General features: G+C 46.0%; 3 protein-coding genes across 5 annotated transcripts in view; 1 reads left to right on the top strand and 2 right to left on the bottom strand.

Moving 5' to 3' along the window:
- The window catches only part of PIGF (phosphatidylinositol glycan anchor biosynthesis class F), a 37,080-nt gene extending 35,964 nt beyond the window's left edge, over window positions 1-1,116 (bottom strand). Inside the window, exon 1 of one of the 3 annotated variants that reach the window (XM_083605588.1) lies at window positions 988-1,116. Coding sequence is in view for 1 of the 3 variants with exons in the window: in XM_083605587.1 (XP_083461713.1) it covers window positions 726-749 (24 nt within the window). In the remaining 2 variants the exon portion in view is untranslated. Of the gene's footprint in view, window positions 1-356; window positions 482-725; window positions 942-987 lie in introns of those variants that run through there. The other 2 variants (XM_083605587.1, XM_083605589.1) reach the window with 2 other exon arrangements.
- Window positions 1,117-1,222: 106 nt separating this feature from the next.
- On the top strand, window positions 1,223-7,474 carry CRIPT (CXXC repeat containing interactor of PDZ3 domain). Its single transcript, XM_083605689.1, has 5 exons — window positions 1,223-1,352; window positions 2,613-2,678; window positions 3,718-3,772; window positions 5,103-5,206; window positions 5,306-7,474. Exons 1-5 carry the CDS (start codon window positions 1,337-1,339, stop codon window positions 5,368-5,370), a joined length of 306 nt encoding a protein of 101 aa, XP_083461815.1. The 5' UTR covers window positions 1,223-1,336; the 3' UTR covers window positions 5,371-7,474.
- A 2,193-nt stretch (window positions 7,475-9,667) lies between these two features.
- Window positions 9,668-26,431, bottom strand: LOC310758703 (GTP cyclohydrolase 1-like). Its single transcript, XM_083605578.1, has 6 exons — window positions 25,242-26,431; window positions 20,229-20,338; window positions 17,457-17,512; window positions 15,550-15,581; window positions 13,220-13,304; window positions 9,668-10,489 (listed from the first exon to the last, which is right to left on the bottom strand). Exons 1-6 carry the CDS (start codon window positions 25,582-25,584, stop codon window positions 10,363-10,365), a joined length of 753 nt encoding a protein of 250 aa, XP_083461704.1. The 5' UTR covers window positions 25,585-26,431; the 3' UTR covers window positions 9,668-10,362.
- Between the last annotated feature and the right edge of the window lie 1,508 nt (window positions 26,432-27,939).

Here is a 27,939-nt window from a genome sequence, read left to right on the forward strand (position 1 = left end):
GTTGCGGCGCTCATCTCGCTTTATTGGCCGAGGGAGCCGGCGTACAGCTTCCAGGTCATGTGGCCAGCATGACTAAGCCGCTTCTGGCGAACCAGAGCAGCGCATGGAAATGCCGTTTACCTTCCCGCCAGAGCGGTACCTATGTATCTACTTGCACTTTGACATGCTTTCGAACTGCTAGGTTGGCAAGAGCAGGGACCGAGCAACGGGAGCTCACCCCATCACGGGGATTCGAACCATTGACCTTCTGACCTTCTGATCCTAGGCTCTGTGGTTTAACCCACAGCGCCATCCGCATCCCTATAGGGTGGCATATAAATTCAATAAATCATAATACTCCCCTTACAAAGACTCACCTGCACTACCAGGGGTTCCTTTTGGAAACTTATCAAGGGTTTTCCAACAAGGCAGAGGAACAAACAAGGAGACGCAAGCCTTCCTGGCAGTTCCTTCACTCTACCCTTCCCTTCACATACAACCGAAGGGAAGTAACTGGGTGTGTTCTTGGGCAAGCCTGGGCCGACCTTAATGGCAACCTCCTGGCGGATCCCAGGGTGATTTGCAGTTAGATCGGCAAGTCTTACAATTGAATTTTGACGTCAGTAGAAAAGTTGTCTGTAGAAAACAAAACACGACTCTCCTACTTGGCTGGCTTTGCGTCTCTGGCTGGTTTTTAGAATCGGAATCCTGCCCCTGTGTGTGGCGGCTCGGGGTGCATGACGTACCTGGACCTGTGCATGCAGGTTCATCCCAAGACACGGTTCCCAAATCCCGTGTTTCCCATTGGCAGCCCTTGGGATTCTAGCAGGAAGGGAAGCAAAGCCGGTCCTGCAAGCCTTGAGCTCGCCCACGTCTCTTCTCTAGGGAGGGAGCTGCGTAGAAGAGGCGAAGGGGGCTCGTCGCCGTCCACAACCCCGGAGACAGGGAACTGGGTTTCGGAGGAGAGGAGCCGGGGTGAGGGGGGGTCGTCACCTGGGTCCGCCTTACCTGCCCGTCCCCTCAGGAGCCAGTGGGCGGGGCTTCGCAAAGACGGCCCTCCGTCACCAGGAAACCGGCTTCATCCTCCCCTTAAGACGCAGCCGGCAGCGCCAAGCGCCGCCCGTCGTGTTCTCTGTGGCGTCACAACAAGCGGCCCAGCCCCCTTGTCATCCATCTTGACCAATAGGCGTGCGAAAGGGAGGGAGGAAATGGGAGAGAGCGGCGCTTGAACCCGGAAGAGGAAGTGCCGACGCTGAGGCGGCTGCCGGAAGTTGAAAGAACCCGACTCGGTTTGTTTTGGTGGCAGCTGACGGGGACGGCGCTTCTGTTCCGCAGGCTTCGTCGCGGGTGGTTCGCCATGGTGTGCGAGAAGTGTGAGTTTGTTCGGGGAGGGGACTGAAGGAACGGTTGGGCGGCGGTTAGCGGGGAATGTGACGTCACGGGGGCGACGGTTTGAACGGCCGTTGTTTTGAACGGCGGAGCCTCCGCGCGAGAGACCCATAGAGCGACGCTTCTCAGAGAGATGGTATAAGGAGGCAGTTCCGGAGTCTTGTGTGCCCCTCCTCAAGGCATCGCCCTACAGAGGAGGAGGAGGAGGCGTCTCTGTATAAGTTACTGTTCTGGCTTTGCCTCCCTTCCAAACATAAGTTAGAGCCCTGCTGGATCAGGCCCTAAGGCAAGCATGTCTAAAGTCCGCTTCGGGGGCCTAATCCGGTCCCTGTGGCAGTTTATTTCCTGGGGTAAAATCCTTAAAAAAGCCCAACAACTTCAACCCTAAAAAAATAAGCTCAACAACTTTGGGGTAAAATCCTAAAAAAAAAAAAAAGGTTAACAACTTCAATCCTAAAGAAAGGTCAGCAACTTTGGTCGGCCCTCAGGGCCCTTCACTTCATCAAATCTGGCCCTCTTTGAAAAAAGTTTGGACACTATTGCCCTAAGGCCTGCCTGCTCCAGTATCCCATTTATTTACAGAGGCCGACCTGCTTGGCCCTCTGCATCAGTAACTCATGCAGAACCACAAGTGGATTGGCTGCTGATGGGCAACTGGTTTCTTAACTCGTTTACACACTGAAGCAAAACATTTTTGGGCTAAAGAGTGAGGTGTGCCTCCAACTTCTATTCAGTAAAAGCATGGGGTGGGGGTGGGATAGGAGTTAACTGAAATCATGATGAGGTGCATCATGCTATTGGTGTTCTGAGAATTCATTGTTCATTTATTAGGCAGGCTGGATGCATTGACATCTAACATGCAAGGTTAAAGCTATCAGTGGCTACTAACAATGAGGTATGCCTCTGAATACCAGTTGATGGGACACAGCAGTGGGACAGGGCTCTTGTTTTCATATCCCACTTCCATGGGAAATAGAGTGCTGAACTAGTTGGTTTTTGGTTGATCTGGAAGGGTCCTTTGTAGGCCTGCATGAGCTTTGTTTATCAGCTATGGATGTCTACTTTTCAAAGGGAATTGTAATAGTAGTGGATTAATAGAATGACCTATACTGTATTACCCATGTTCAAATAGTTGAACTAATTTGAAGGTGGGCCTAATGAAATATATGGTGTGGTGCGTTCTCAAAATACTTCCAAAACATAGATTGGAATATCACAGCCTTTGCATTTCTGTTTTTCCATAGGTGAGAGAAAACTTGGTACTGTAATTACACCTGATACATGGAAAGATGGTGCAAGAAACACCACAGGTATTTCTAAATACTATCTAATCACTTCAGTAGATATTCTTTCTAACATTTATTGATAAGCAAACCTTGAAATGTGAGTAGATTACCTTCAAGGTGCATTGTTTTTTGCAATCTTATTTCAGATGCTTATATGCAAGTGTTTGTCTCATTTATGTTATGGTCCAGAGATGCAATTTGCTACAGATCTGTTATTTTGATGCCAGTAGCAATTTCCTTAGGCAGGGTAACAAATAGAAAAAAAATGCCTCCCTCATTCACTCACACACCCCACACCTCTGTGAGCACTGCAGATTCCTTTCCAATATATACTGCTTCTTTTGGCTCTTTGGGCCAGGAGAGATGGCCCATACAGCTGCCAAGGGCAGTACAACGGTGTGCTTACAAACTGAGATAAGCAGTAGGGCTTGGGAGAGACAGCTGGTTTTGTGGTGAGGCTTAGGAAAGAGAGAGAAGGGGATGGTAAGAAATGCAGTTATACAGTATAGGCAGTAGGAAATGGAGAAAAAGGGCAAGTGGGACATACTTATGACTTGAAAGTTTTTTTACAGTATTTGGATGATTCTTTAAAGTTCTTTTTAGAACCTCCATCAATTTTCTCATTCATTGGGTATTACTCATTTACTCATGTTATTTTATCAACTCCAGTGGCTGGCTCAAAACAAGGGTAGGAAAAATCCTTGTTTTCCTGGAGAACCTCAACAGGAATCCTGGGTTTGGTACCAATAACCTGGGAGTTTTAAAAAATCTAACTGTTAAACTTTAATTGATTTAATTAGTTCAGTTATTCAAAGAACACTGAAGTACTAATCAGAACTAAATTTGTGAAATGTTCTGATTGAATCATCTGTATAAATGCAGCATATTTCTGTAAACATAGTACATCATATAGAAAAACTGGGCAGCTTACACACATGTATTTCCCCCTACCTCTTTTTTGGTTGTATTCTTGGAAAATAAGGGATGTGTGAGCACGGGTCTTAATTTATAATAGTTTTGCAAATTATGTATATCAAGCAATAAACTTATTTGTTCTTTTTAGAAAGTGGTGGGAGAAAACTAAATGAAAACAAGGCATTGACATCAAAGAAGGCAAGGTAATGGAAGTATTATCATCATTACCCACTCTTCACATGCAGTTCCTAGAGCAGCTTGCAGAAATTAAAATTCAGAATGCAAACAGTTAAAACAAATTAGGGTCACAGAAATAGAGTGGGTCTAGAAAAGACACATATCAGTTGTCCAAAGGCCTGGGTAAGGAAGTGCATCTTCAAGACTTCCTTGAAACCTGCATAGTGAAGGTGCCAGATGCACCTTTGTGAGGAGGGAAAACAAAGACTTAGGGGCTGCCACAGAGAACGCCCTCTCTTGGGCCACCACTACCACCCAAATCTCAAAGGGTGCTGAAACTATCAAGAGGGCTTTCTTTGTTGATCATAACAGGTAAGAGGATCTTGTCAGGAAGGTGGTTTTCAGATATTTGGGGCTTAATTTGTTTATTGCTTTAAAAACCTTGAATTGAGCCTGGAAACCAGCTGGCAACCATTGCAGCTGTTTTAAAAGATGGGCTTTGTGAGTTTTATAAGCATCCTTAGCCACTAATCTGGCTGCTGCATTTTAGCCCAGCTGAAGTTTCCAAGTCATTTTCAAGGGTAGCACCACATGGAGCACATTGCAATAATTCAGTCTTGAAGTTACCAGAGCATGGAGTACAATGGCCAAGTCATTTCTGTCTAAAAGGGGCTGTAGCTTTCCCCCCTTCCCTCTGCACACATACACATATCACCTTACTTTATGCCACCTTTGCAGCCAGCTATTATGACTGCCATTGCTTCCTCTTTGTGGGCTCCAGAGATGTAGCTAGAACATCTGCCAGAGCAGAGATGAAACAGATGAACGGTGAAGGTGCCATGAGACTCTGGGGAAATGAAAGACAGATTGAGAAAGACCCATTGTGTCCTTTTTGTAACCAGTTTTCAATCTTTTCTTTTCTGCCTCATGGTCCTCCAATCTGGGGCGTGGCAGAAGTTAAATGCAGCATTAGCAGTTGACTTTTATATCTCAATTACATAGCACTTGACTTTCAAACCATTTTTCAGTATCAATTATGCAAAAAATCCTCTGGGCAGGTTTACCTGTTTTGTGCAAGCGGTGTGGTAAGAAACTTTTTGAAAAACATGTCAAGTATACCTACATAGTTTAAAGATATTGATGTGGAAACTAGTCTACATTTGATAAAGCTGAAGTGAAGAACTGCGTCTGATCAGCTTTGTAACTGGGAAGTTGCTTTTGAAGATTTTGTTATCAGCCAATTCTGTCTTCTCTCTTGTCTACCTTCCCCCAACCTCATCTGCTCCCAACTGTATGAAAGTATGTAGGAAAGCTTTCCATGAATAGGCAATTCAGTTACTTTTTTTTTCTTCCTAGGTTTGATCCTTATGGTAAAAACAAATTTGCAGTATGCCGAATTTGCAAAAGTTCAGTTCATCAGCCAGGCTCCCACTACTGCCAGGGATGTGCGTACAAAAAGGGTGAGACATTTGGCATCAATTCTTTTCTCTTGTTCAGTTGCTTTTGTACTTTTGGACTAAAAGAAAACGTTTCATTCTCACTGTTCTTCTCGTTAATAGGCATCTGCGCAATGTGCGGGAAGAAAGTGTTGGATACAAAAAACTACAAGCAAACATCCGTTTAATTATATACTACGAACTTTTTCTTGACCAGCTTTACTTTAAAAACAGTTATCAATGTTGGGAAAAAATGTAAAAGATGGCAGGCACCGTCAGAATTTGCATGGACCTTTAGTTGCACTTTGTTAGCGCTGATTGTAAACCTGGATAAATGGTCCAATTCATACCTGTATAAATTTATAATAAGAAAACTGGTGTATTGGCAACCTGATATGGTCACACTTGGCGTTTTGATCTACTGATATTAATAGTGATCTGCTAGTGACGCTTAATGTTATAAATAGAAAAAATGTTTCAATTCAACTCATGAGGCTAGTTTTGAGGAAAAACTCAAAAAAGCCAGCAGATCAGCTTTTTTCTTCACCCCACTGCTATAACAAGAATTTGTAGATTGCAAGTCTACCAGCAGAGGGATTGATGAAATAAAACTGGCATAAAATGATTTGTTTTTTTAATGTAGGTTTACTTGCAAATTTATAAAACGATGCACAACTTGGAACCCACCAAGCCAACCACCAGGAGCTCTGTAAGCTTCCTGGTTTTGTTGCCTGCCTATAACTGCAAAAACAAAATGTTCTCAAGAAGCTGACAGGTTAAAATACATGGTTGGTTGGGGTTGGCTTCATTCAACTAGGTGAGTCCAACATTCTTAGAACCTGGCATATAACAAGTGTGCTATCGTTGCCAGCATTATTTCCTTTAATCTGGTTTTGTTGGGGTGAAGCTTGAAGTCGAATGAAGAAACCTAGCATAAATTAGCCTTTAACTTCATGATTCAAAATTGGCGTTGGGGCATTACTTGTGCATGGATGAAAATTGTATATAAAGTGTTTCCATTTTGTTGTGCTTAAAAAAAGAGGTGACTGCCATATAATCTTGGTTGAGGGTGGTATTAGGGTGTTCTTGTATATTATTTTTCTTTCTTAGTGTGTTATTCTTTGATCTGTTCGATAGTTGATACATCCCTTGCATATTGGTATTGCCATGCTGTAGAGAATAGAAGCAATAATAATCCAGGATTTGATTCTGAAGGAGGAAACCCACCTTGGTCTGGCTAGATGTGGCAGCAGGGCATACCACTTGCCCTCTTGCCTGCCCTGTACTTTGGAGTTCGCTTCAGAGGCTATTCTCTGGGAGCCGTCTACCTTCAGAGGTTAGAGAGGTGATGGTTGTAGAGAGGGCCTTTTCAGCAGTCTCACTCCAACTCTAGTATACAGTCACCAAGAAAGCTTGCCTAGGGCCTACTTTCAGGGCCAGGCAAATATATTTTCTTTTTCAAGGTTCTCAGCACCTTCTGCATATATATATTTATTTTATCTTTCTGCTTTTATAATCCATGGAATTTCAATTCCTGGTTTAATTTCTGCTTGAGATGTAAATGGCTGGAACAAAACTCAGATGGCAGAAGACTTGGACCAGATCCATGCAAACATGGTACAGAGCTCATGTGAAAGTTATTCTGTAGAGCCGGAACAGCAGCTTATTTGTAAAATGTTTTTAAAATAAGCACTTTGACCTGAATGCCATGTTGATTAGGGAACTTGGAATCAAAACTGTTATTTGGATGAATATCAGTTATTTCATGGACAAGGTGCATAAGTGCAGTGTGAACCACAACTTGCTATCTCAAACTTTGTCCTTCCTGGCTTGTAACACCTAGCAGGAGAAATTGGCAGGCCTGGTGAACATGATAGTCACTGCACTTTTTGTAGCAGGGTTCATGTTGGTGTTCTCTGAAAGTCATCGGGCCCCTCAATAAAAAATCATCCCCCGTCCCTGCTGATCTGGGCAAAACTATGTGGCGGGGGTTTATGACCAGAGATTCCTATGTCCCCCCTCCCTATTACTTTTGAAGACTTTAAATATCTTTATTTTCTTATGCTTTTGGTGGTTGAATTTTGGTTCTTGCTGTCTACTGATTTCACTGGTTGTTCCATTATGTTATTTTATTGATGAAGCAGTTTGTACATTTTTATAAATTTATTTTAAAAATGTAACTGCAAGTCAACATTCCTAAACACTGGATTGAAGTGTTCCGGAATTTAAATGATCTGTTTGTAAAAAAAAAAAAAAAAAATGCTGGCCAAAAATACTAAATGTGATTGTAAAGCAGTTTGTGAGTTGTGTGAGTTTGTAGCTCCATCCAGTGGTCCAAACAAAATGGCTGCCACAGGTTCTCTGCTTGTACCCATGCAATGCTAGTAGGTTTTTTGTCCAAATTGTGCAAATATGCTTGCCATCCTTTCCTTTGCCCTCTTTTACAAAGGCAATTCAAGGATTTCTTTACTGATTAGGTTAGTTTGTGCCCAGTGCTGACTCCAAAGCATACATTACTTGGACAAAAAACTACTATTACAATTAATTCAATATTAAATTTCTTGCATAGCATTAAGGGGTAATGCAGATACTAAAATACAAGGAAATACAGTACAATATGCAAACCTAAATATGAAGCATGTAATATGGCTATTTTTAATATTTTTGGTACAATAAAACTCTTCAATATTTTCAGTACAATAACAGAGTTGGAATGTCAAACTATAACTGCATTAAAAGCATTTAATAAATCTAGTAGTAACACGACTTTTTCAGTTAGCATACATTTTAGCACCACTTTTACACAGCTATTTTCTCTTACTAAATATAAAAATCAAACTATTAGTTAAGAGGAAAAGGAGATAGCCTCCCACTGCTAGAGAGTTCAAAGTTTCTGCTGCTGGTGTGTGAATGGGCAGGTTCCCAATGTGTTCCTATACAAAGAGCTACTCGGACAACATACAGGTCAGCGCAACCCTGTTTTCCTCTTAAACACCTGATTTAAGTGAACTCCTGTGTGTATACACAGTATGTATGACATAACAAAGGAATATTCTTCAGGAAATGCCAGCACTTTCTGTGTTGTCTCAAGTCTCTAGATCACAGGGCACATCTCAAGTTTTGTTGTACAGTACAGATTTGATTGTGTTTACAATACTTTGTATAACATAAAAAGCCACAGCCCCCCAAATGCGGTCATAATGGGCCATGAAACACTTAGCAACAATTCTAGCTAAAGAGAACCAATGGAAAGAATCCCCACTAAAAACAAGTTTTCGAGAATACCGCAATGCTGTATGTTTTACTCAGAAGGGAGTCCTGCTGCACGGTGTGGCAGGAGGGATTGGCAAGTGTGGTAGGAAGTTTCAAGGACAATCAAAGAAACATTTAAACATTTCAGCGTAGTATAGTATAGAATCATTTAAAAAAAAATAGTTGTGTTTTATGTTATGAATCAAGCCCTGCTAGCAGCTGTTTCTTTTTGTTTTCCAATGTATTATCAATAAAAAAAATCAGTGTGTCGCAAGCAAATTTTTATTCTGAAAGTGTGGACCGGAGAAAAAAGTTTGAGAACCAATCCTACTGTGTCTAGTGGGACTTGTTCCCTGGTAGGTGTGCACAGGATTGACGTCTCGAGAGTCAAGATTCCTCATCCCCTTTTTATTTGTGCCAAGACACAAATCCCAGTTAGAAAATTGGCAACAGTAACTGGCTTGGTATCACACACTGGCCTTTTGTGGACATATCTGCATTGTACGTGTGCAAACATGGGCATAGCCAGTATTTTTGTTGGGGGGGCAGGACTCTTGTTAGTTGGGGACAGAACCAACATGATTGGTCAATTAGTTAAGTATTTCTTTTGTTTTACTTGATTGGGGAGGGGGCAGCTGCCCCTCTGTCCCCCGGGCAGCACAATCTAATGCACTCAGCCAAGTCATTGCGCAAGCAAACTATAGCTTTCACAAGTGCAATAGAATGTCTCTCCCCCCCCCCCCCGAAACCCCGGGCCAGATTTGGCTGGTGCAAGGGGAAGAGAGAGAGGTGACATTCTGTTGCACCTCTAAAAGTCATTCCAGCCATGCAACGACTTAGCAGAATACAACCCTGGCTCCGAAGCAAACATGCAAAGGTTTGCAACCAGCAATTTCTGTTTCCTGGACAATCCCGGGGGGGGTGGATTGACACGTTATCTTTTAACATAATTCTCAGCACCCTAACCAAACTATCATTCCCAGGATCCCTTAGAGCAGGCATAGTCAAACTCGGCCCTCCAGATGTTTTGGGACTACAACTCCTATCATCCCTAGCTAACAGGACCAGTGGCCAGGGATGATGGGAGGTGTAGTCCCAAAACATCTGGAGGGCCGAGTTTGCCTATGCCTGCCTGAGAGTCAGCCAAAACAAGTCAGTCAATATTAAACCAATAAAAGTTTGTAAGGTAGATGTATTTTGACTGGTATTTGTGCTTTTTTAAAAAAGCAAAAAAAGTGAGGCTCTCATGCCACAAAGGCAAAAGTACCTAAGGAAGACACAGTGGGACCAGTAAGGAGTGGGGCCTGGGGTAAGGGGCCTGGCAGGCTTTCTAGAACTGGAAATACGAGACCTAGGGGGCCACATTTGGGCCTGAGGCTCCCCCTACCTGCCCCCTACCCCCCCTACAGGCCACACCTGGACCATCCACTGAGTGTACTGATGAAGAAAACTGCAGCCAATCCTACATGCACCTACACAACACACCTTTGCAAATAAGCATTTCTTGCATTCACATTTTATGTGCTTAGATGTGCGACTCTTGTGATGCATGAAAACTCAGGGGAGAGGATGGATCTCTTGCTTTGTTCTCAAAGGGTTAGAAGATGCAGGATGCAAAGAGGCCCTTGGCTCACCATGTCACAAGATGCTGCTGTATCAGGGATACCCGATTTCTTTGCTGCGAAATGGGAGTTTGGTGCTTGTGCTGCCTAGCTAATGTTTAACGACACTCTTAAGGTGTTACCCAGAAGCGAGAACAAAGCTGTGGTGCAGTTATTTATTTTCTTCTCTTTTTTTGCTTTCACCTTTTTTTGTCTTCTTCCTCTTCTTTTATGGCACAGATTCTGGCTCACAGAAGGCAATTATGTCTTGGCAACTGGTTTCGAGTGTGGGATCCAAACCCACAGAGAGCCGCAAGCTGCTGTCGTTTAATTCTTGATCAAGGCGAGAAATTCCTCCCTGGTTTTGGGATCTTCCCGCAGGACTCCAAGCATGGCGCTGGTGACGGTTTTGCTGCTCATCTTCTGAACTCCTCTCATGATCATGCACATGTGCCTGCCGGCGGACATTCAAAGAGGCATTTTTAGTATCAGATTAGCAGCAGAAATTGCTAACACCCATACCATTGTGGTTTATTTTCCACGGTGAACGATGTCCAAAGCAGCTGACAACCTCAGAAGGTCAAGAACCGCACAATAAAATAACAGTCAGATTGCAAAGAATAATTCAGAGCTTGCTACACATTTTTGTAAAAAATAAATACCATAAATGCTGAGTTACATAAGCTGCAAAATCACATGACGCTATACCACTGCAGGGGTGTGTATGAATTTTAAAATGTTGCCCACAGACATACAATGCCTCCCAAGCTACTTTACAGTGCAAGCCCATAAATATCTACTCAGAACTCAGTCCAGTTATGGCTATGTACGCATTTTACACTGTTTTACACTTTACACTGTTTACACTGGCTCTGGTGCACTTCCATCGGTGGTGTCCGATGCCATGTACACGTGAAGTCAGCCACAATCCCTACCTATCCTGTATAGTGGTACCTCTGGTTGTGAACGGGATCTGTTTGCAACCCGAAAAGAATGCAACCTGCGTTTGCACACATGCGGGTCACGATTCGCCGTTTCTGCGCATGCGCATGACGTCATTTTGCGCATCTGCGCATGCGTGAGCGGCGAAACCCGGAAATAACCCTTTCCGGTACTTCCAGGTCGCCGCGGGACGCAACCTGAAAACGCGCAACCTAAAGCAAATGTAACATGAGGTATGACTAGTTCAGGGATCAGCAAACATTTTCAGGAGGGGGCTGGTCCACGGTCCCTCAGACCTTGTGGGGGGCTGGACCCCCACCACCGCCACTCATGCTCCCGCCGCCTCACCTTTGGCAGTGTCATCATTGTCTTCTGCCTCAGCCAGAGGTCCATGGGGCGCAGAGCCCATATCGCTAGCCTGGGCGGCGGAGACAGCCTCCCTACCGCCGCTGTTTCCTCCCACTTGGCTCTTGGCCATACGCAGCCGCCTCAGCGGGAAGGAAGGGGTGCTGCCCAGAGATGTCCGCAGCTTCAGATTGGCTGCAGGAGCTTCCTGCAGCCAATTTTAAGCTGTGCCAGCATAGTGGAAGTCAGTCGTCGCATGGCAAGGCCTCCACACCAGTTTAGTGCGGGGACCGAGAGAGTGGGCGGCAGGGTCCGCGGGCCAGATTTACGAGCCCGGTGGGCCGCATCCAGCCCCCAGGCCTTAGTTTGCCAACCCCTGCTGTAGTTTCTTGAGAAACACAGCTGTTTGCACCCGATTTGAAAATAAAAACCACTTCCCCTTCGCAGGTATGCTGAGGTGTGTGCCATTGGGACAGCTGCTGCACATGCTCAGAAGGCAGCTTCACCAATAGGAGTTCAGGCAGGGGGGCAGGAGTGGGGAGACAAAAAGGTGATAACATCCCCTCTCTGGTGTAGAATTATAGAGTTGGAAGGGATCCCAAGTTTCATCTAGACCAACCCTCTACAATGTAGGAATCTCAGCTAAAGGATCCATGACAGACAGCTGAAGAATATTGGGAAATGATATATAATGAGATGAAGAAAAGTTTAAAACAACTCCCCCCCCCCAAAACCGGAGGCATTTCTGTTAGGAATTGTTAATACAGAGGTTTCCAGGAGTCGGAGGGGGGTTATTTAGGTATGCAACAACAGCAGCTCAGATTTTAGCCCAAAAATGGAAAGTGAGTGAAGTCCCTAGTAAGGAAGACTGACAACTGAAGATGATATAATATGCAGAATTAGCAGGTCTAACAAGTAGAATAAGAGAGCAAAAAGAACAGGTATTTAAAAGAGGAATGGAAAATTCTTGTCAAATATTTTGAAAATAATTGTGTACAGTTGAAAACGCTGGCAGTATTAAAGTAAAATTCAACAATATAACATATGTTGAAGAGATGCAAGATACGAAAACAGAATTAGATGGGTATATTAAAATACGCAGGAATGATGGATATATTAAATGTACCTTGTTAGGGGAGCGAGGAAAGTCAATGAATGTATGGTTTAATAGGTGTTTGATTTGAAATGTAAAATTTGAAAAGTAAAAAATAAAAAAGCATCCATGATGGTCATTCAACCTGTTGAATGGTGGTCATTCAACCTGTTTTGTGTACAGCAACATACAACTAAGCAAGATTGTAATCCTATTGCTCACCTTTGAGTGAGCCATATTGAGATCAATGGCACTTCTTGAGTATAGGATCATGCTAGGTTTCTTAAATTGTTTATAGCGTGTGTTTTTAATAGTGATGATATGCAAACTCACCCCCCCCCCCCGCAAAAGAGGTGTTATGTACTGAGTTGAATAGGATCCAAACCGCAGCAGTCTGATTGGTCCTAGAACAATAGGATCCAAAAGGCAGCAGTCTGATTGGTCCTAGAACAATAGGATTCAGAATGCAGCAGTCTGATTGGTCCTAGAACAATGCAGCAGTATGATTGGTTGGCAGGAACCACCCAATCATGCTCCAGATAGAAGTGAATCCACAACTTGATTGGCTTACAGTAGAATTCCGGAATTAGCCAATCATGTGCAGCCCATTGTGTAAATAATGTATATAAAGCAGATACTTTGAGGGGACTTCCATTCATTCATTCCTCCTCACCACTATGAGCTGAATAAAGAGCATGAAATCACTTTGCGACTCTGAGTATATTTCAAGAGGGAAATGGGGAAAATGCAATGAAGGTGTATGTGATGCAACAGTCCAAGCTGGACTGGGCATGCTGAACTTACGATGCTTCAATGACCACAGCCACTCCAACAGGCTTCAGGGCTTCAGTAATTGCCAGGGCAATCTGCTTGGTAAGCCGCTCCTGGACTAGAAAAATAATGGTGCTTTGTGTGAGAGAGAAAAAGGCTATGGTCTTTAATTGGTTGGCAACTTCAAATACACGCTCACTGTTATTTTACGGATACATGCTTTGGTTAACTTTTGAATACATTCTTTTCCTTAAAACAGTGGTACCTCGGGTTACAGACACTTCAGTACCAGAAATAGTACCTCAGGTTGAGAACTTTACCTCAGGATGAGAACAGAAATCGTGCTCTGGCGGCACAGCGGCGGCGAGAGGCCCCATTAGCTAAAGTGGTACCTCAGGTTAAGAACAGTTTCAGGTTAAGAACGGACCTCCGGAACAAATTAAGTTCTTAACCCGAGGTACCACTGTAAATTGCTAACTTTGGAATAAATGAACTTACTGACTTCTGAATCAATTTGGTCCAAGCCAATTGTTCTCAAAAGAGAACTTTCCGCTAAGCTGGGGGGAAAGGCGCTTTCACAGGCAAAGGGGGGAAAGACTGTCTCCCTCCTCACATTCGGTGTGTGTGTGTGTGTGTGTCAAATATTGAGCGAAAAGGACAAAACTCACTAGCGCTCCCAGAGGCGGCACCCAGAACGGCGCGCATGCTGCACACCCCAGGGCGGGGTGAGCATCCCAGGGGGTGCCGCCCGGGGGGGGGCAGAGCTGCTTCCTGGGCGAGGGGGGAGGGAGCCGCGCCGCTTTGCCAGCAGCCTTCCTCCCTTCCCTCTTCCTTTTGACAGCATGGGGGAGGCTCCCCCACCCAGGAAGCAGCCCAGGAGCAGGGGGCAATGGTGCACCGCCCCCCCCCGCGACTCCCAAACCTCCCCTAAGCTGTCAAAACGAAAGAGGAAGAGTGGAAGGCCACCGGCAAGGCGGCACAGCTCCGCCCCATCCCCCGATGGCTCGGGGTAGGCTTGGGAGTCGCGAGCAGGCGGCGCGCTGAATGTCACCCCCCCCCCAAATTATGGCACCTGGGGCAGACCGCCCCCACCGTCCCCCTTCCTCCGCCCAGGAGCGCTCCCCTCTGACATAGAATTAAAGAGAACAATTCCTCTGAGGAGATACTCAGCACAGGAATTTGCTTTCAGCACTCAACGTGAGTTCCCATTGACAGACCTTTTCTAGCTATCTTTTATTATTATTATTATTATTTGAAGATAAAAACCTTTGCCACTCTGCTGCGAATCAAACAGAGACTGACCAGCTTGTTCTGATCTGCACATTCCTGTCTTGGAAGATTTGACTGCCATCTTCCCATTCTGCTGCTCCTGCAACTGCATGAGCACCGCGCTGACCTCCCACTGCCTTTCCCCTCCAGCTCTCAGGATGAAGCGGATATGGGGGGCATTTGGAGGACCGGATTGCAAAGCAGCCCTGCTGGCAGTTATCGGGGATGGGGAACCTGTGGCCCTCCAGGTGTTGTAGGGCTACAACTGCCTTACTGTCACAGCTAAAAATTGGCCACTGTTTCTTTAATGCTAAAAGAACTAAGTCAGCGTGAGTCAGCAGCCTACAATGACTCATGCAACCTTTCACCAAATGGTACCTGTATATATAGAGTGGTCAATGTTAGTGTGTGGTGTGGGTTGGGTGGATGGTAGAAAGCTGGTTGTGTTTGGTGTGTGTAAAAGCTGTTGGTCGTGGTTGGAGAGGAAGACTTTTTAAGAATAAAAGCAGCAATACTCTGCAAGAATACTCTTTCTCAAGGACTCTTTTGTGCCAACTAAAGTCTGAGGATTAGGCAAAGGAGTAAAAAGGAGGTCAGAACCTTTTTCCTTTTCTAACACTGACACTTACCATTGGCTATACTGGATAATAAGGCTGATGGGATTTGGAATTCCACAATATCCAGAGGCCCGCAGGATTCTTAAAGTAATTTTATTTCTCACAGCACACTGAGAAGGGGTGCCTAGCTTCTGCCCCTCCAGGTGGTGTCAGACACCAACTCCCAACAGCCCCAGCTAGCATGGCCAACAGTCTGGGAGTTGTAGTTCAGGAAGGTCTAGATCAGGGTTTCCCAAACTTGTCTTCTGCTTTTGTTGGACTACAACTCCCATCATCCCTACCTAGCAGGACCAGTGGTCAGGGATGATGGGAAGTGTAGTCCAAAACAGCTGAAGACCCAAGTTTGGGAACCCCTGGTCAAGATGGCCACAGGTTAGCCACTCGTGCCCTAGAGTGACTCCTAGGGGTGGCATTAGAGGAACATAGGGGAGTTAGCAAGAAGGCAGAGCTGCACCATATTGCAGAAAGGATACAAACCTTGAAGCCTTCGGCTGAATATTTCAACGATTCTGGAGGGAGAAAAGATAATGGTGAGAGAAAATAAATGGCACGGTGTCAAGAAACAGACGAGCAAATGGAATGCAAAACGGGAAGAAGCAAGACTCACTCTCAGGCTACAGTTGTCAAGGTTTTACCTTTGGAGTACAGTTGTGCCTTGAATCACGAATGCCTTGGAACTCAGACATTTTGGCTCCCGAACACGGCAAACCCGGAAGTGATTGTTCCGGTTTGCAAACTTTCTTTTGGAACCCAAACGTCCAACGGGGCTTCTGATTGGCTGCAGGAGCTTCCTGCAGCCAATCAGAAGCAGCAATTTGGTTTTTGAATGTTTTGGAAGTCGAACAGACTTCCGGAATGGATTCCATTTGACTTCCAAGGTCCAACTGTACTCATGCTTTCAAATAAAGACATGAGGTAATCGCTTTTCTTGAGGGTGGGGCAGGATCAAAACACATCAGCTTCTCCCAACTGGAGACTGCCATTTGCGGTCCCCAGAATTCCTCAGAACAATAATATGTAGGAACTTAAGAAAAGCCTTGCTGGATCAAGTCAAAGACCCATCTAGTTCAGCTCTCAGGTGCCTCTGGGAAGCCTGCCATCAGGACCCAGAGTGCAATAGCTCTCTGCCTACTTGTGTTTCCCTCAACAATGTCTAGGCAACACGATGACCATATACATACGTAATAGACAATCTTTAAAATCATAAAAGGTTCAAATAATGCAGTGACTACATTATTACATGAGCACTGTACACAGAATTTGATATTATCATTTATATACATTCATTCGAAATAAGATGGGTTTATGAAGCATTCTATATCCACCCACCGCGCTGATGAAGAATTCTATGAAACAGTAGTCAATATCCGGAATTACCGTTCAGTGTTGGACATCACTGTTGAATACACAAAGCTTCACAGCTTGTCTTCCAGCGTACAAAGTTTGGTACCTCGCTTCATTTAAAGATTTTCAGAGACTTTGAGACTAAAGATTTTCATTTTGAACTTTTTGTGATTTGAAGGAATTCTGTAAAGATTGTCTATTACGTATGTATATGGTGACCGTGTTGCCTAGACATTGTTGACATTCTCTTTGCAACACAGGGGTTTGTTTGGCTACTTGTGTTTCCCAGCCACTAGCCTCCCGCAGCAGAGGGTACATGTTCTCATACCGCCTGGGCAAGGCAGCAGAGTCCGATTCAATCTGCATCACACAACTGTAGCAAAAAAGAAATAAGAAAAGGGATAACCCCCATGTGTGTGGTCCTGAGCTCAGCAGTTTAGGAGGCACCCGTGGCCAATAAATGAATCATCTCACTTATCAGTGTTAACATCCCAGATCGCATGTAACTTCTAATTTCACATACACACAAAATGCACATAAGTGTACACCGATGCATGCTTCAAAAGCCTAAGAAGAGTCATGATGGATCAGTCACAAGGTCATAAAGTCACAGAGTTGGAAGGGATCCCAAGGGTCATGTAGTTTAACCTCCTGCGATGCAGGAATCCTGCCACAGCCGTCCCTGGGTGGGCTCGAACCACCAACCTTCTGGTTAACAGCCGGACGCAATGGCCCATTGCGCCACAGAGAGAGCAGGTTGGTCCACCGGGTGCAACACCCCATTTCCCCACAGCGGGCAAGCATGGTCTGAAGACAACGATTTATTGTTATTGCTCTCCAGCAAGTCTTATTCAGTGATAAGCCGCTACTGAACCTGGAGGCTCTAAATGGCCATGCTGGCTAAGAGCCACTGGCACAACCTCTCCTCCACAAATTTGTCTTAATTCCCTTACAAAGCCACCTGAGACAGCAGCCATCGGTACACGTTGCACAGGTGAATTCCATAAAACAGACAAGAACATAAGTTGAATAATAAGAACCTTGCAAGTTTGCTTAAGCCAACCACTTTCTTCCTCGGTAAGTATCCAATGTGTACCTGCAGATTCAAACGGAGAGGGAAGAATGGTTAATACTGGATTCACAATTGGAGTCTATCCCCACCGCAACACACCAGTTATGTTGCAGGGAATAGGTTTCTCCAACACACTCCCTGCTCTAGTCACTAATGCTGCGAATCTGAAATCTTGCACAATTCGTTTCAAAGGGATTTGTGGATTTGCCTTGTTGGTCTGCGTTACAGCGGCCTGTCTGATCTGACTGCCAAGGGCAAGTAAAATCAAAACAATCCTCTTCCCCAAACCAATTGAGGATACTTTCCCCAAATATCTGTCAATGATTCAAACTCACAAGTCTTCAGTGCTATTGGCTTAGATACAGCGGTTCTCAACCTGTGGGTCCCCAGATGTTGTTGAACTACAACTCCCATCATCCCTAGCTAGCGAGGCCAGAGCTCAGGGATGATGGGAGTTGTAGTCCAACAACATCTGGGAACCCACAGGTTGAGAACCGCTGGCTTAGAAGCAAACGTTATCCTAGTGGCATAACATGCAGGATGCCGGGGGCAGGGGGGACACAAAACAGGCACCCCCCACAGAGATCCCCATCACCTGGCAGCGAGGGCTGGGGGAGCGCGGAGGGCGAAAAGACCCTCTGCGTCTTGCCCAGCACAGGAGCATCTGCCACAGGCGCTAGCGGACAGTGATACACCCCTGCGTCACCCCCTTAAAGGAAAGCAAGATAGCACATCTAACAGGGAGGGGGGAATAGGGGTTTTTTTTAGTAAATAAAAAATATGCCATGTTTGTAGTTCAACACAGCAGTATGTCAGGGACTGGGCAGAGGAGGAATGGTAGAGACCACCTCCCCAGCCTGACCCTTCCAGAGAAGAAGAAGACAGTTCAGAATTACAACAGGGTTTGAGGGAGAGGCAGATGAGGGGAAAGAGCCAGCGTGGTGTAGTGGTTAAGAGCGGTGGACTCTGGTGAGCCGGGTTCGCTTCCCCGCTCTTCCACATGCAGCTGCTGGGTGAATTTGGGCTAGTCATACTTCTTTGAAGTCTCTCAGCCCCACTCACCTCACAGAGTGTTTGTTGTGGGGGAGGAAGGGAGAGGAGAACGTTAGCCACTTTGAGACTCCTTCGGGTAGTGAGAAAGCAGGATATGAAATCCAAACTCTTCTTCTTCTTCAAATAATGGGAGAGGAGGAGGAAGCAGAACCAGAGGGGGGGACAACTGATGGACTCAAATGTCTTTAGAAAGCATTCCAGACCCCCCCCTCCCAGAACCTGGCAGGCATTGAAAGTAGGAGAGCAGAAAGCTCAGAGGCAGAAGGCACAGCTCAGCCACCGTAGTGATGACGCATAATGGGAGAGACGGAGGGGGTGGGGTTTGACTCGGAGCAACGCCATTGCTCCAAGTTGATGAGTTTCTAAGCCTCTCTCTGTGAATACTGAATAAAAGCAGATGGTAAGGACTTTCCCTTGTCTTGTCCATTCCTGGCAACCTGCCATGTGGGTTGGTTCCTCTGTTGCCTGACAGAGTGCAAACTAAAGGTCACCCAAAGAACTCTGAGCCACAGAGAATTCTTAGGGATCTAGGAAGCTGCTACTTGCCTATCCAGTTCAGTCAGTATGATCTGCCAAAGGACTAACTCTTTTGGACACCAAAGCCGTATTCAATGCTGGCCAAGCCTTTGCGGATGGTGATCCAAGTGACCACCAAACCCACATGCGTGGGCAGTGTGCTTGCCGTGAATGCACGCGCACCACAAGCAAAATGAATACACACAAATGCACACACACAACAAACAGATACTCGCCACACATGCGTGCCGCAAAACATCCAGGAAAATAACAACAACAACAACAACAACAACAATAATAATTTATTATTTATACCCCGCCCATCTGTCTGAGTCTCCCCAGCCACTCTGGGCGTTTCCCAATCAAATGTTAAAAACAGTACAGCATTAAATATTAAAAACTTCCCTAAACAGGGCTGCCTTCAGATGTCTTTTAAAGATAGGATAACTGCTTATTTCCTTCACGTCTGAAGGGAGGGTGTTCCACAGGGTGGGTGCCACTACTGAGAAGGCCCTCTGTCTGGTTCCCTGTAACCTCACTTCTTGCAATGAGGGAACCGCCAGAAGGCCCTCGGCGCTGGATCTCAGTCTCTGGGCTGAATGATGGGGGTGGAGACGCTCCTTCAGGTATACTGGACCGAGGCACACACTCACCTCTCTTTGACACACACACACAGAGGCACACGCCACTCTCACAAAGACACAAGCACACGTCACGCTCGCCTGCATCACACTGCCAAATTTGGCGGAGAGGTTTAAAGCTCAGTTGAATGGGGAGAAAGGCGGGGGCTGGCAAGCCACTGCAAAAGGCTTTGCAGAAAAAGTTTCTTGTTCCTATTTCCAGTCCTATTTCAGACAGGAATCTTTCCCAGCCATCAGGGGAAATGTAAGGCATTGAGCCCTTTGCGTGTAAAACACGGATTCCTGGATATGTCTGCAAAGGCTGGGCAATGTGCAGTGTGGACGGCAGAATCTTCCGTCTCAAGCAACTTGGCTGGGGAGAATCCAGCACACACCTGTGAAGGCAACTCAGGCTAAATAATAATAATAATTTTAATAATAATAATAATAATTTATTATTTATACCCCGCCCATCTGGCTGGGTTTCCCCAGGCACTCCAGCAGGGGGCCAACACTGGTTTAGACCACAAAGCGTTTCAGGTAACCAGTACCTTGCCAAAGAAAGGTACCAAGTGATGTTCACAGAGGGAAAACATATCAATGTCCTTCACGATCACCATCTCGTCATGGTCCTCGTCGAAAACTGCATCGTTGAGTATGTCTGAAAAGACAAAATAGAAGCTTTTCACGGAACAGTGGGCAACAGCACTTTGTTCCATCTACCAGTTCTGGCCTTGACTAAAGAATAATTAGTAATATTGGGGTGTAGATAGATGCTAGGAGAGGATATATTTATTATATATTATCCTTCCTTCCTCACGTTTGGGAGTTCAGCAGGGTGCCACCCATTTGCCAGCTTAAAAGGGGAGCTTAGTATTAGAGGTTACCGCCCACACACTTCCGCTGCGCTTTTCTGCTTGTGTGGTGGCACCTTGGTAAAACCACTTCTTACTGATTGTAGCAGAGTTTTCCCCAGAGGCAGAGGACAAGAACAAGAGTCATACGCAAATTCACAGTCAATAGCTTCTTTATTGTTTGACTGGTTGCACAAGCATTTCTGTTACTATTATATACAAGCTATTTACATTCTTTCTTTATCTCTCCAGCATGGTATAATCTCAGTCCAGTACAGTCATACCTCGGGTTAAATATGCTTCGAGTTGAGCGCGTTCGAGTTGCGCTCCTCGGCAACCCGGAAGTAACGGAGCGCGTTACTTCTGGGTTTCGCTCCTTGCGCATGTGCAGACACTCAAAACGACGTCACGCGCATGCGCAGAAGCTGCGAAAAGCAACGCGCGCGTGCGCAGACGTGCCATCACTAGTTACATTTACCTCTAGATGCGAAGAGGGCTCCGGAACGGATCACAGAGGTACCACTGTAATTACCGTATTTTTCGCTCCATAGGGCGCACCTGACCATAGGGCGCACCTAGTTTTTAGAGGAGGAAAATACGGAAAAAAATATTCTGAATCAAATGTTGCACTAAACTATTTAAAGCAGCAAAGCAGGTGGCTCCTGTCTGCTTTGCTGCTTTAAATCGAGCCTCAGAGGAGGGTAGGAAGGGGAACCATGGCTTATCTACTGGGTAACAATCCTGACGCAGCAAAACTCACAGTTCTCAGCAGCACACATTGCCTTACTTCCAACCTTGTTGTCAGAATGTGTGCTGACAGTGTGTGCGTGTGCTTTCCTCATGCGGAAATTGCAGCCTGCAACTTCCTCCCTTTATTTGCACCTCCAGCTGACACCAATCAAGCCACTCATACACCCTAAAGAAAAAATCTGGAACCCTCTTTAAAGCTTGCATGAACTTTTATCTGTTTCTTAAAGAATGTTTTCCTAACACCTAGATAGGTTAGTTTTAGCCTTCTAGTTTAAGGAATCCTGCGTGCTTTAAGGCAGACTGGATTCTCCTAGTATTTTCCCCATTTCTCCACCTTAAAACAATAATCACACAGTCTTGTAAAAGGTGAAAAATAACATTTGCTCACTCAGAACAGAGTAACAGAGATAACAGCTTTGTCCAGGCTGGCTTAAAATGGTAATTCAGCTACAAAGATGTGCTTTAGTCTAGTTTGAAATGGTGTCTGGACACTGGAGCTTAGACTTAGCAGATGTTCTCACATTTCTGGCTTGCTGATGAAAAGATGAAGAAAAGAGGGAAAAGCGAGGCTGTGCCCAGGCAGGTAAGTGTGTGTGTGTGTGTGTGTGTGTGTGTGTGTGTGTGTGTGTGTACAGCTATGCCCTTCCTCAGTCAGGGCACAGTGGGCGTGTCTCTCACAGAGTTCTTTCTAGCAAACTTACAGGGAAACTCATAATAGGAGCTTCAGCTCCTATTATGCGCCTATCTAGCAAAACATGAATTGTTCATTGCATTTTAAATACCCCACAGACCATGTAACAGACCATGAATGTTTAGGTCAAGCTAGATAGAAATATATTTCACATTTCTAGCGGCCACGTGCTGCAGCAAACTGTAAAAATGTTCTCTCTTCCATTCATTTCAATTTCTTTTCATGCCACATTTCCACAAAAGTGTTCTAAACATCAAAACGATGAAAACCAACGTATTAAAAACCAGTAAAAATGAATCTAAAAATGCATTTAAAAGCTATCAGTGGCACTAGAAAGAGCATAAAACAGTTGTTGTTGTTGTTGTTGTTGTTGTTGTTGTTGTTGTTGTTTAGTCATGTCTGACTCTTCGTGACCCAAATAAAACCTGTCAACAAGTGGGAGATTATTTCTCCAGGCACCATTACTGAAAAGGCCCTGTTCCTAGTACAGTGGTACCTCGGGTTACAGATGCTTCAGGTTACAGACACTTCAGGTTACAGACTCCACTAACACAGAAATAGTACCTCAGGTTAAGAACTTTGCTTCAGGATGAGAACAGAAATCGTGCTCCGGTGGCGCAGCAGCAGGCCCCATTAGCTAAAGTGGTACCTCAGGTTAAGAACAGTTTCAGGTTAAGAACGGACCTCCAGAACGAATTAAGTTCTTAACCCGAGGTACCACTGTACCTGCCAATCACATTTCCAGTGAGAATGAGCTAAAAGAGCAAGGCCTCCTTCAGGGCCCAGGTAGGTTTAGATGGGTAAAGACAGTCCCTAAAGTACAGTGGAACCTCGGGTTGTGGATGTAATCCGTGACAGAGGCACGTCCACAACCCGTAGCGTTCGTAACCTGCAATGCTGCGTCTGTGCACGCGCGTGATGCGATTTGGCATTTCTGCGCATGCGCGAGCGGTGAAACCCGGAAGTAACTCTTTCCGGTACTTCCAAGTTTCGCGCGGTCCGCAACCTGAAAACACATAACCCAAAGCTTTTGTAACCCAAGTTACCTCTGTAACCTGGTCCTCAGCAAGGAAATTGCTAAGTGCCACTGTCACATTTTTAGTTTTCAGCTGGCATGGTGTCTTCAGATTCTGGGGTTCTGCCTTGGGGATGGAAGCTATTTTAGTCAAAGTAGTACCCCATATCCCACTGAACCACTAGTATGGGGCGTGAGCACTGCTCATGTAGAATCGGGGCTCCCGCTTCAGGGTCCTCAGCCACATTCTACAACAAGTCTTATCCCTTGAAACGAGAACTGTATGTGTGCAAAGTTGCACATCACTGTAAAACAAATGCAAGTAAACTTTCAACGCTTACTGAGTTATAAACCTTATTCATTCACACACACACACACACACACACACACCCTCAATTCCCAGATAGTGTTGAATGGTTACATTATAGAAATAATCCAGTAACCCTGGAACAAGGTTTAAGAGGATTGCTAAGCAAGAACCAAGGAGCTGATTGTTATAGCCAGAGATTAATGTGGCCCTGAAATGAAAACAGCAAAAGTCTGTATATTTGCTAGGTCCCTCATGGGTTGGCAGTAAAGAATAAAGAGATATAAAGTGTGTCAGCTCCGGCGGAGAGAATGTGAATGTTTATAATTTTTTTATTGTTGATTTTTGTTATTTGTGAATTTACTGACATATTCCGTATTTTGTATAATTTTATTTCCAAGTGTTCTCTATTTCGAGGTCTCTGAATGTTTGCTTTAAGTCAGTTTGGGCACAAGTTTGCTGCAGAAAAGCAGCATATAAGTAAAATCCATCCCAAGCAGCTCAGTATAGCATTACAGGCTTGCTGATATTTCAGTATTTCCAGGTCAGGCCTATTATTAAACAATTTATGGTTACCTATTCTCATGCATAGGGACGCGGGTGGCGCTGTGGGTTAAACCACAGAGCCTAGGACTCGCTGATCAGAAGGTTGGCGGTTCGAATCCCCGCAATGGGGTGAGCTCCCGTTGCTCGGTCCCTGCTCCTGCCAACCTAGCAGTTTGAAAGCACGTCAAAGTGCAAGTAGATAAATAGGTACTGTTCCGGCGGGAAGGTAAATGGCGTTTCCGTGCACTGCTCTGGTTCGCCAGAAGCAGCTTAGTCCTGCTGGCCACATGACCCGGAAGCTGTACGCCGGCTCCCTCGGCCAATAAAGCAAGATGAGCGCCGCAACCCCAGAGTCGGTCACGACTGGACCTAATGGTCAGGGGTCCCTTTACCTTACTATTCTCATGCATGTATATATATATATATTAATTTATTTTTAAAAAACACTACAACTCAAAGCATGATCAATGGTGAGGCAGGATGAGAATTGCTGCTGACTAATTGCGAAAACCCACTTTTTAAAAGAAAGAAAGGCATGCGAAAGAGATCACACAGACGCAGTCTTCCAAGAGGAGGAACAATACTGGATATACTTAATAAAGTGATGACCAGATTGTTCATTGCCAATACAAAAGAAAATGCCTTTAGCTCAGTTGGTAGAGCATGAGACTCCTAATCTCAAGGTTGTGAGTTCGAGCCCCACTTTAAGCAAAATATTCCTACATTGCAGAGGGTTGGGCTAGATGACCCCAGCATCTTTGGGTCCCTTGCAACTCTAAAATTCTATGATTTTATGAATATATCAGCAGCATTGCAGATTATTTTTAGGGCCCATCCTATTCCCTGGATTGCAATTTGTTTTAACTGATTTCAATACCACGTTTTAAAATTACTGCAATCTGCGCCAACACCTCACAAAAGGTGGGTAAGAAATATAATATAGTAATATTTATTTGTTCATTTAAAATATTTTTATATCGCAATTCATTTTTTAAAAAACACCAGAGTGGTTTACAACAAAGCTACGGTATATAATAAAAATGTGCAATACTTTCTTTACAATTGTAAATAAAATAAAAATAATAACAAAAGCCATACAGTAAAAACATATAAAGTTTTAAAATAAAGACATTATGGGAAGGTGAATTCTTAATTGCCTGCATTTTTAAAATCAGAAAATTGTGGGAAGGTGTACAGTATTCTGAATTGTTCCCGACGGAACAGAAGTGATTTTAGCAGGTCTTCAAAAGATGAAACGAGGAGAGGCACTTATTTTTACGCAGCTGATCTAGCCCACGAAGGCTTACGACTTAATAAATATAGGAAGCCTTTAAGGTGCAACAAGACCACTGGCGGCTGTTGTCAAAACGAGAAAAGAAAGAAAGGCGGGGGGCATCTCACCTCCGACGGTTTCGCGGTAGCCCTTGGTGAGGAACTGCATGGCCTTGGCGGCTCGACGGGGCGTGAGCAGCAGCCCTTCCCGGGTCGGGTCCTCGCCCAGGCCCTCCAGGATGGTGGTGTACGCATCCTCCAGGGCAGGCAGCCCGTCCCTCTCTTCCCGCTCCTCGCCTTCCCGGGCCCGGCTGCCTTTGTCCGACGGCGGGCGCGGGAGCTTCGCCGCCGGCTTGCGGATCTCGCAGGGGTTGCCGCCGCCAGCCGCCAGCTCGCTGAAGCCCCCGAGGAGGCGTCCGGGGTGGCAGTCCCCGTTTCGGTAGCACTGAGCCTCCAGGCGCGGGCGCTCCATGGCGCAGCACGTGCGAGGCGCTTCGGAGATGGAGGAGCGCAGGGGCGCAACCGACGGCACAGCAGAGGCTTCGAGGGGGAATTTACGACGGAGATTTTCTAAGGCTGCGCCAAAGTGCCTGGCAAAGCTGCGGCGGCGGAGTTTGCAAGGGTAGCGCGCTGGTGCATGCCAAGGGGAGATCTAAGGGTACCTGGGTCCCCGACGACGCTGGGAGCGGAGGTTTCTGCAGGGGACTTTGGGTCCCCACCTTTTGCAGAGGTGGAAGGGTGGGCTGCTTTGCTGCGGAGCTGAGCTGCGGCGCGCCTTGCGCAAAGGAGTGGAGTGGACGGCTCGCCCGCGGCGTCAGGGTTGCGCCTGGTGCAGGGCTGCTTGCGCGCCGGCCATCTGGTATTTATCGCGCCGTTTTGCCACGGCAGCCCTCCTCTCCTCTGTCAGAAGGCGACGTCTTGGGACTGTCAGCTGGGCAAGCTGCACTGAGGCGCCCTTTGTCACCTGCCGTCCCTCCTCTTCCTCGCTTGTAATCGCAGGAAACAAGCTCGGGACACGAGTGTTATGCACGCTGCACGCGGCTAATGCGCGCAACGAACGGCAACAGCAAACTCGCCGCCTTTGCGTATACGATCGTAAAATGGTAGAGTTGGAAAGCGCACCGAGGGTCATTCAGTCCAACTTCCTGCGATGCAGGAATCGGGTCCGCTTCCCTCTCCGCCACCGTGGCAGTATTCCTCCCTCCGAGCTCCGTCTCTCTGAGTCCTGTCTTTTCCAGATGCTCAGCTATGGACCTTCTCCAATCACTCAGCTACTGCCTCGCCCCAGAAGCAGAGATGGCGAAGCTGCGGGCCTCCAAGTTCTATTGGACTCCAACTCCCATCAGTCTCAGACAGCGTGGCCAAATTGAATAAAATATGGGGGTGGGGAGGTAAGCCCCACAAAATTGATCACAAGACACGGTGCACACACACCATTTGAATGGAAATGCCTGTCAACTTTGGGGACACACACACACAAACATTTTATTGGGGGAGCAAAGGGATCTCAGCCCCTAGGAATTGGCTCCTATGATCTCAACTAATTGGATGTTGGGGATTGTATTCCAAAGAGCAACCAGAGAATGCCAACTTCCTCATTCCTGCTCTATTCTGCCTTGGTCCGAACACACCTGGATCCCTGTGTCCAGTTCTGGGTACCACAATTTAAGAAGGATGTTGACAAGCTGGAAGGTGTGCAGAGGAGGGCTCTTGCTTTCTGGCATCTGCCTACAGCCTGCTTCCAGCTCTCGCACACCACTGCCCTCAATTATTGTCCTTCTAACAGCTAGTTGAAGGGATGCAGGTGGCGCTGTGGGTTAAACAACTGAGCCTCTTGAGCTTGCTGATCAGAAGGTCGGCAGTTCAAATCCCCGCAACGGGGTGAGCTCCCATTGCTCGGTCCCTGCTCCTGCCAATCTAGCAGTTGGAAAGCATGTCAAAGTGCAAGTAGATGAATAGGTACCGCTCCAGCGGGAAGGTAAGCGCCGTTTCCGTTCACTGCTCTGGTTCGCCAGAAGCGGCTTAGTCATGCTGGCTACATGACCCGGAAGCTGTACGCCGGCTCCCTCGGCCAATAAAGCGAGATGAGCGCTGCAACCCCAGAGTCGGTCATGACTGGACCTAATGTTCAGGGGTCCCTTTACCTTTACCTTTTAACTCCTGTCTAAACCACAGAGCCTAGGGCTTGCTGATCAGAAGGTCAGCCGTTCAAATCCCCGTGATGGGGTGAGCTCCCGTTGCTCGGCCCCTGCTCCTGCCAACCTAGCAGTTCGAAAGCACGTCAAAGTGCAAGTAGATAAATAGGTACCGCTCCAGCGGGAAGGTAAGCGCCGTTTCCGTTTGCTGCTCTGGTTCGCCAGAAGCAGCTTAATCATGCTGGCCACATGACTCGGAAGCTGTACGCCGGCTCCCTCGGCCAATAAAGCGAGATGAGCGTCACAACCCCAGAGTCGGCCACGACTGGACCTAATGGTCAGGGGTCCCTTTACCTTTTACCTAACAGCTAGTGGAGGTACGGGCTCCTCCATTTGCCTTCTGGCACAGAGCAACTTCTTTTGTTATGCTAACCACAGTACTTAGGACCTTTAACTCACCAAAGAGTTGCCTAGCTAGCTCACCAAGAGAATCCTCCATTGGATTTTCACCCTGGCTGGATCCAGGATCTTAGGAATTAGAAGGGACCCAAGCGTCATACAGACCTACCCCGCAAACACAGACAAACTCACAACAATACGTTTGAAAAGCTATTGCAGCAGCTGACACTCTTGTGGTCTGAGACCATATGAAAAGTGTTCCAGAGGATTTAAGAACCATGTTTTGAGCTAGG

This window comes from Podarcis filfolensis (genome assembly GCF_964270895.1).
Source record: "Podarcis filfolensis genome assembly, chromosome: 3".
NCBI classification, from domain to species: Eukaryota; Metazoa; Chordata; class Lepidosauria; order Squamata; family Lacertidae; genus Podarcis; species Podarcis filfolensis.

What these genes read in the sequence shown, in the direction of transcription:
- LOC310758703 (XM_083605578.1), bottom strand. Translation starts at nt 25,584, where the DNA reads ATGGAGCGCCCGCGCCTGGAGGCTCAGTGCTACCGAAACGGGGACTGC. An exon ending in GGCTTAAGCAAACTTGCAAG is followed by an intron (nt 15,582 to 17,456) that starts GTTCTTATTATT and finishes TTCTCCCTCCAG; the next exon opens with AATCGTTGAAATATTCAGCC. An exon ending in ATTCAGCCGAAGGCTTCAAG is followed by an intron (nt 13,305 to 15,549) that starts GTTTGTATCCTT and finishes TTATTTTTCTAG; the next exon opens with TCCAGGAGCGGCTTACCAAG.
- CRIPT (XM_083605689.1), top strand. An exon ending in TGGTGCAAGAAACACCACAG is followed by an intron (nt 2,679 to 3,717) that starts GTATTTCTAAAT and finishes TGTTCTTTTTAG; the next exon opens with AAAGTGGTGGGAGAAAACTA. An exon ending in TTGACATCAAAGAAGGCAAG is followed by an intron (nt 3,773 to 5,102) that starts GTAATGGAAGTA and finishes TTTTCTTCCTAG; the next exon opens with GTTTGATCCTTATGGTAAAA.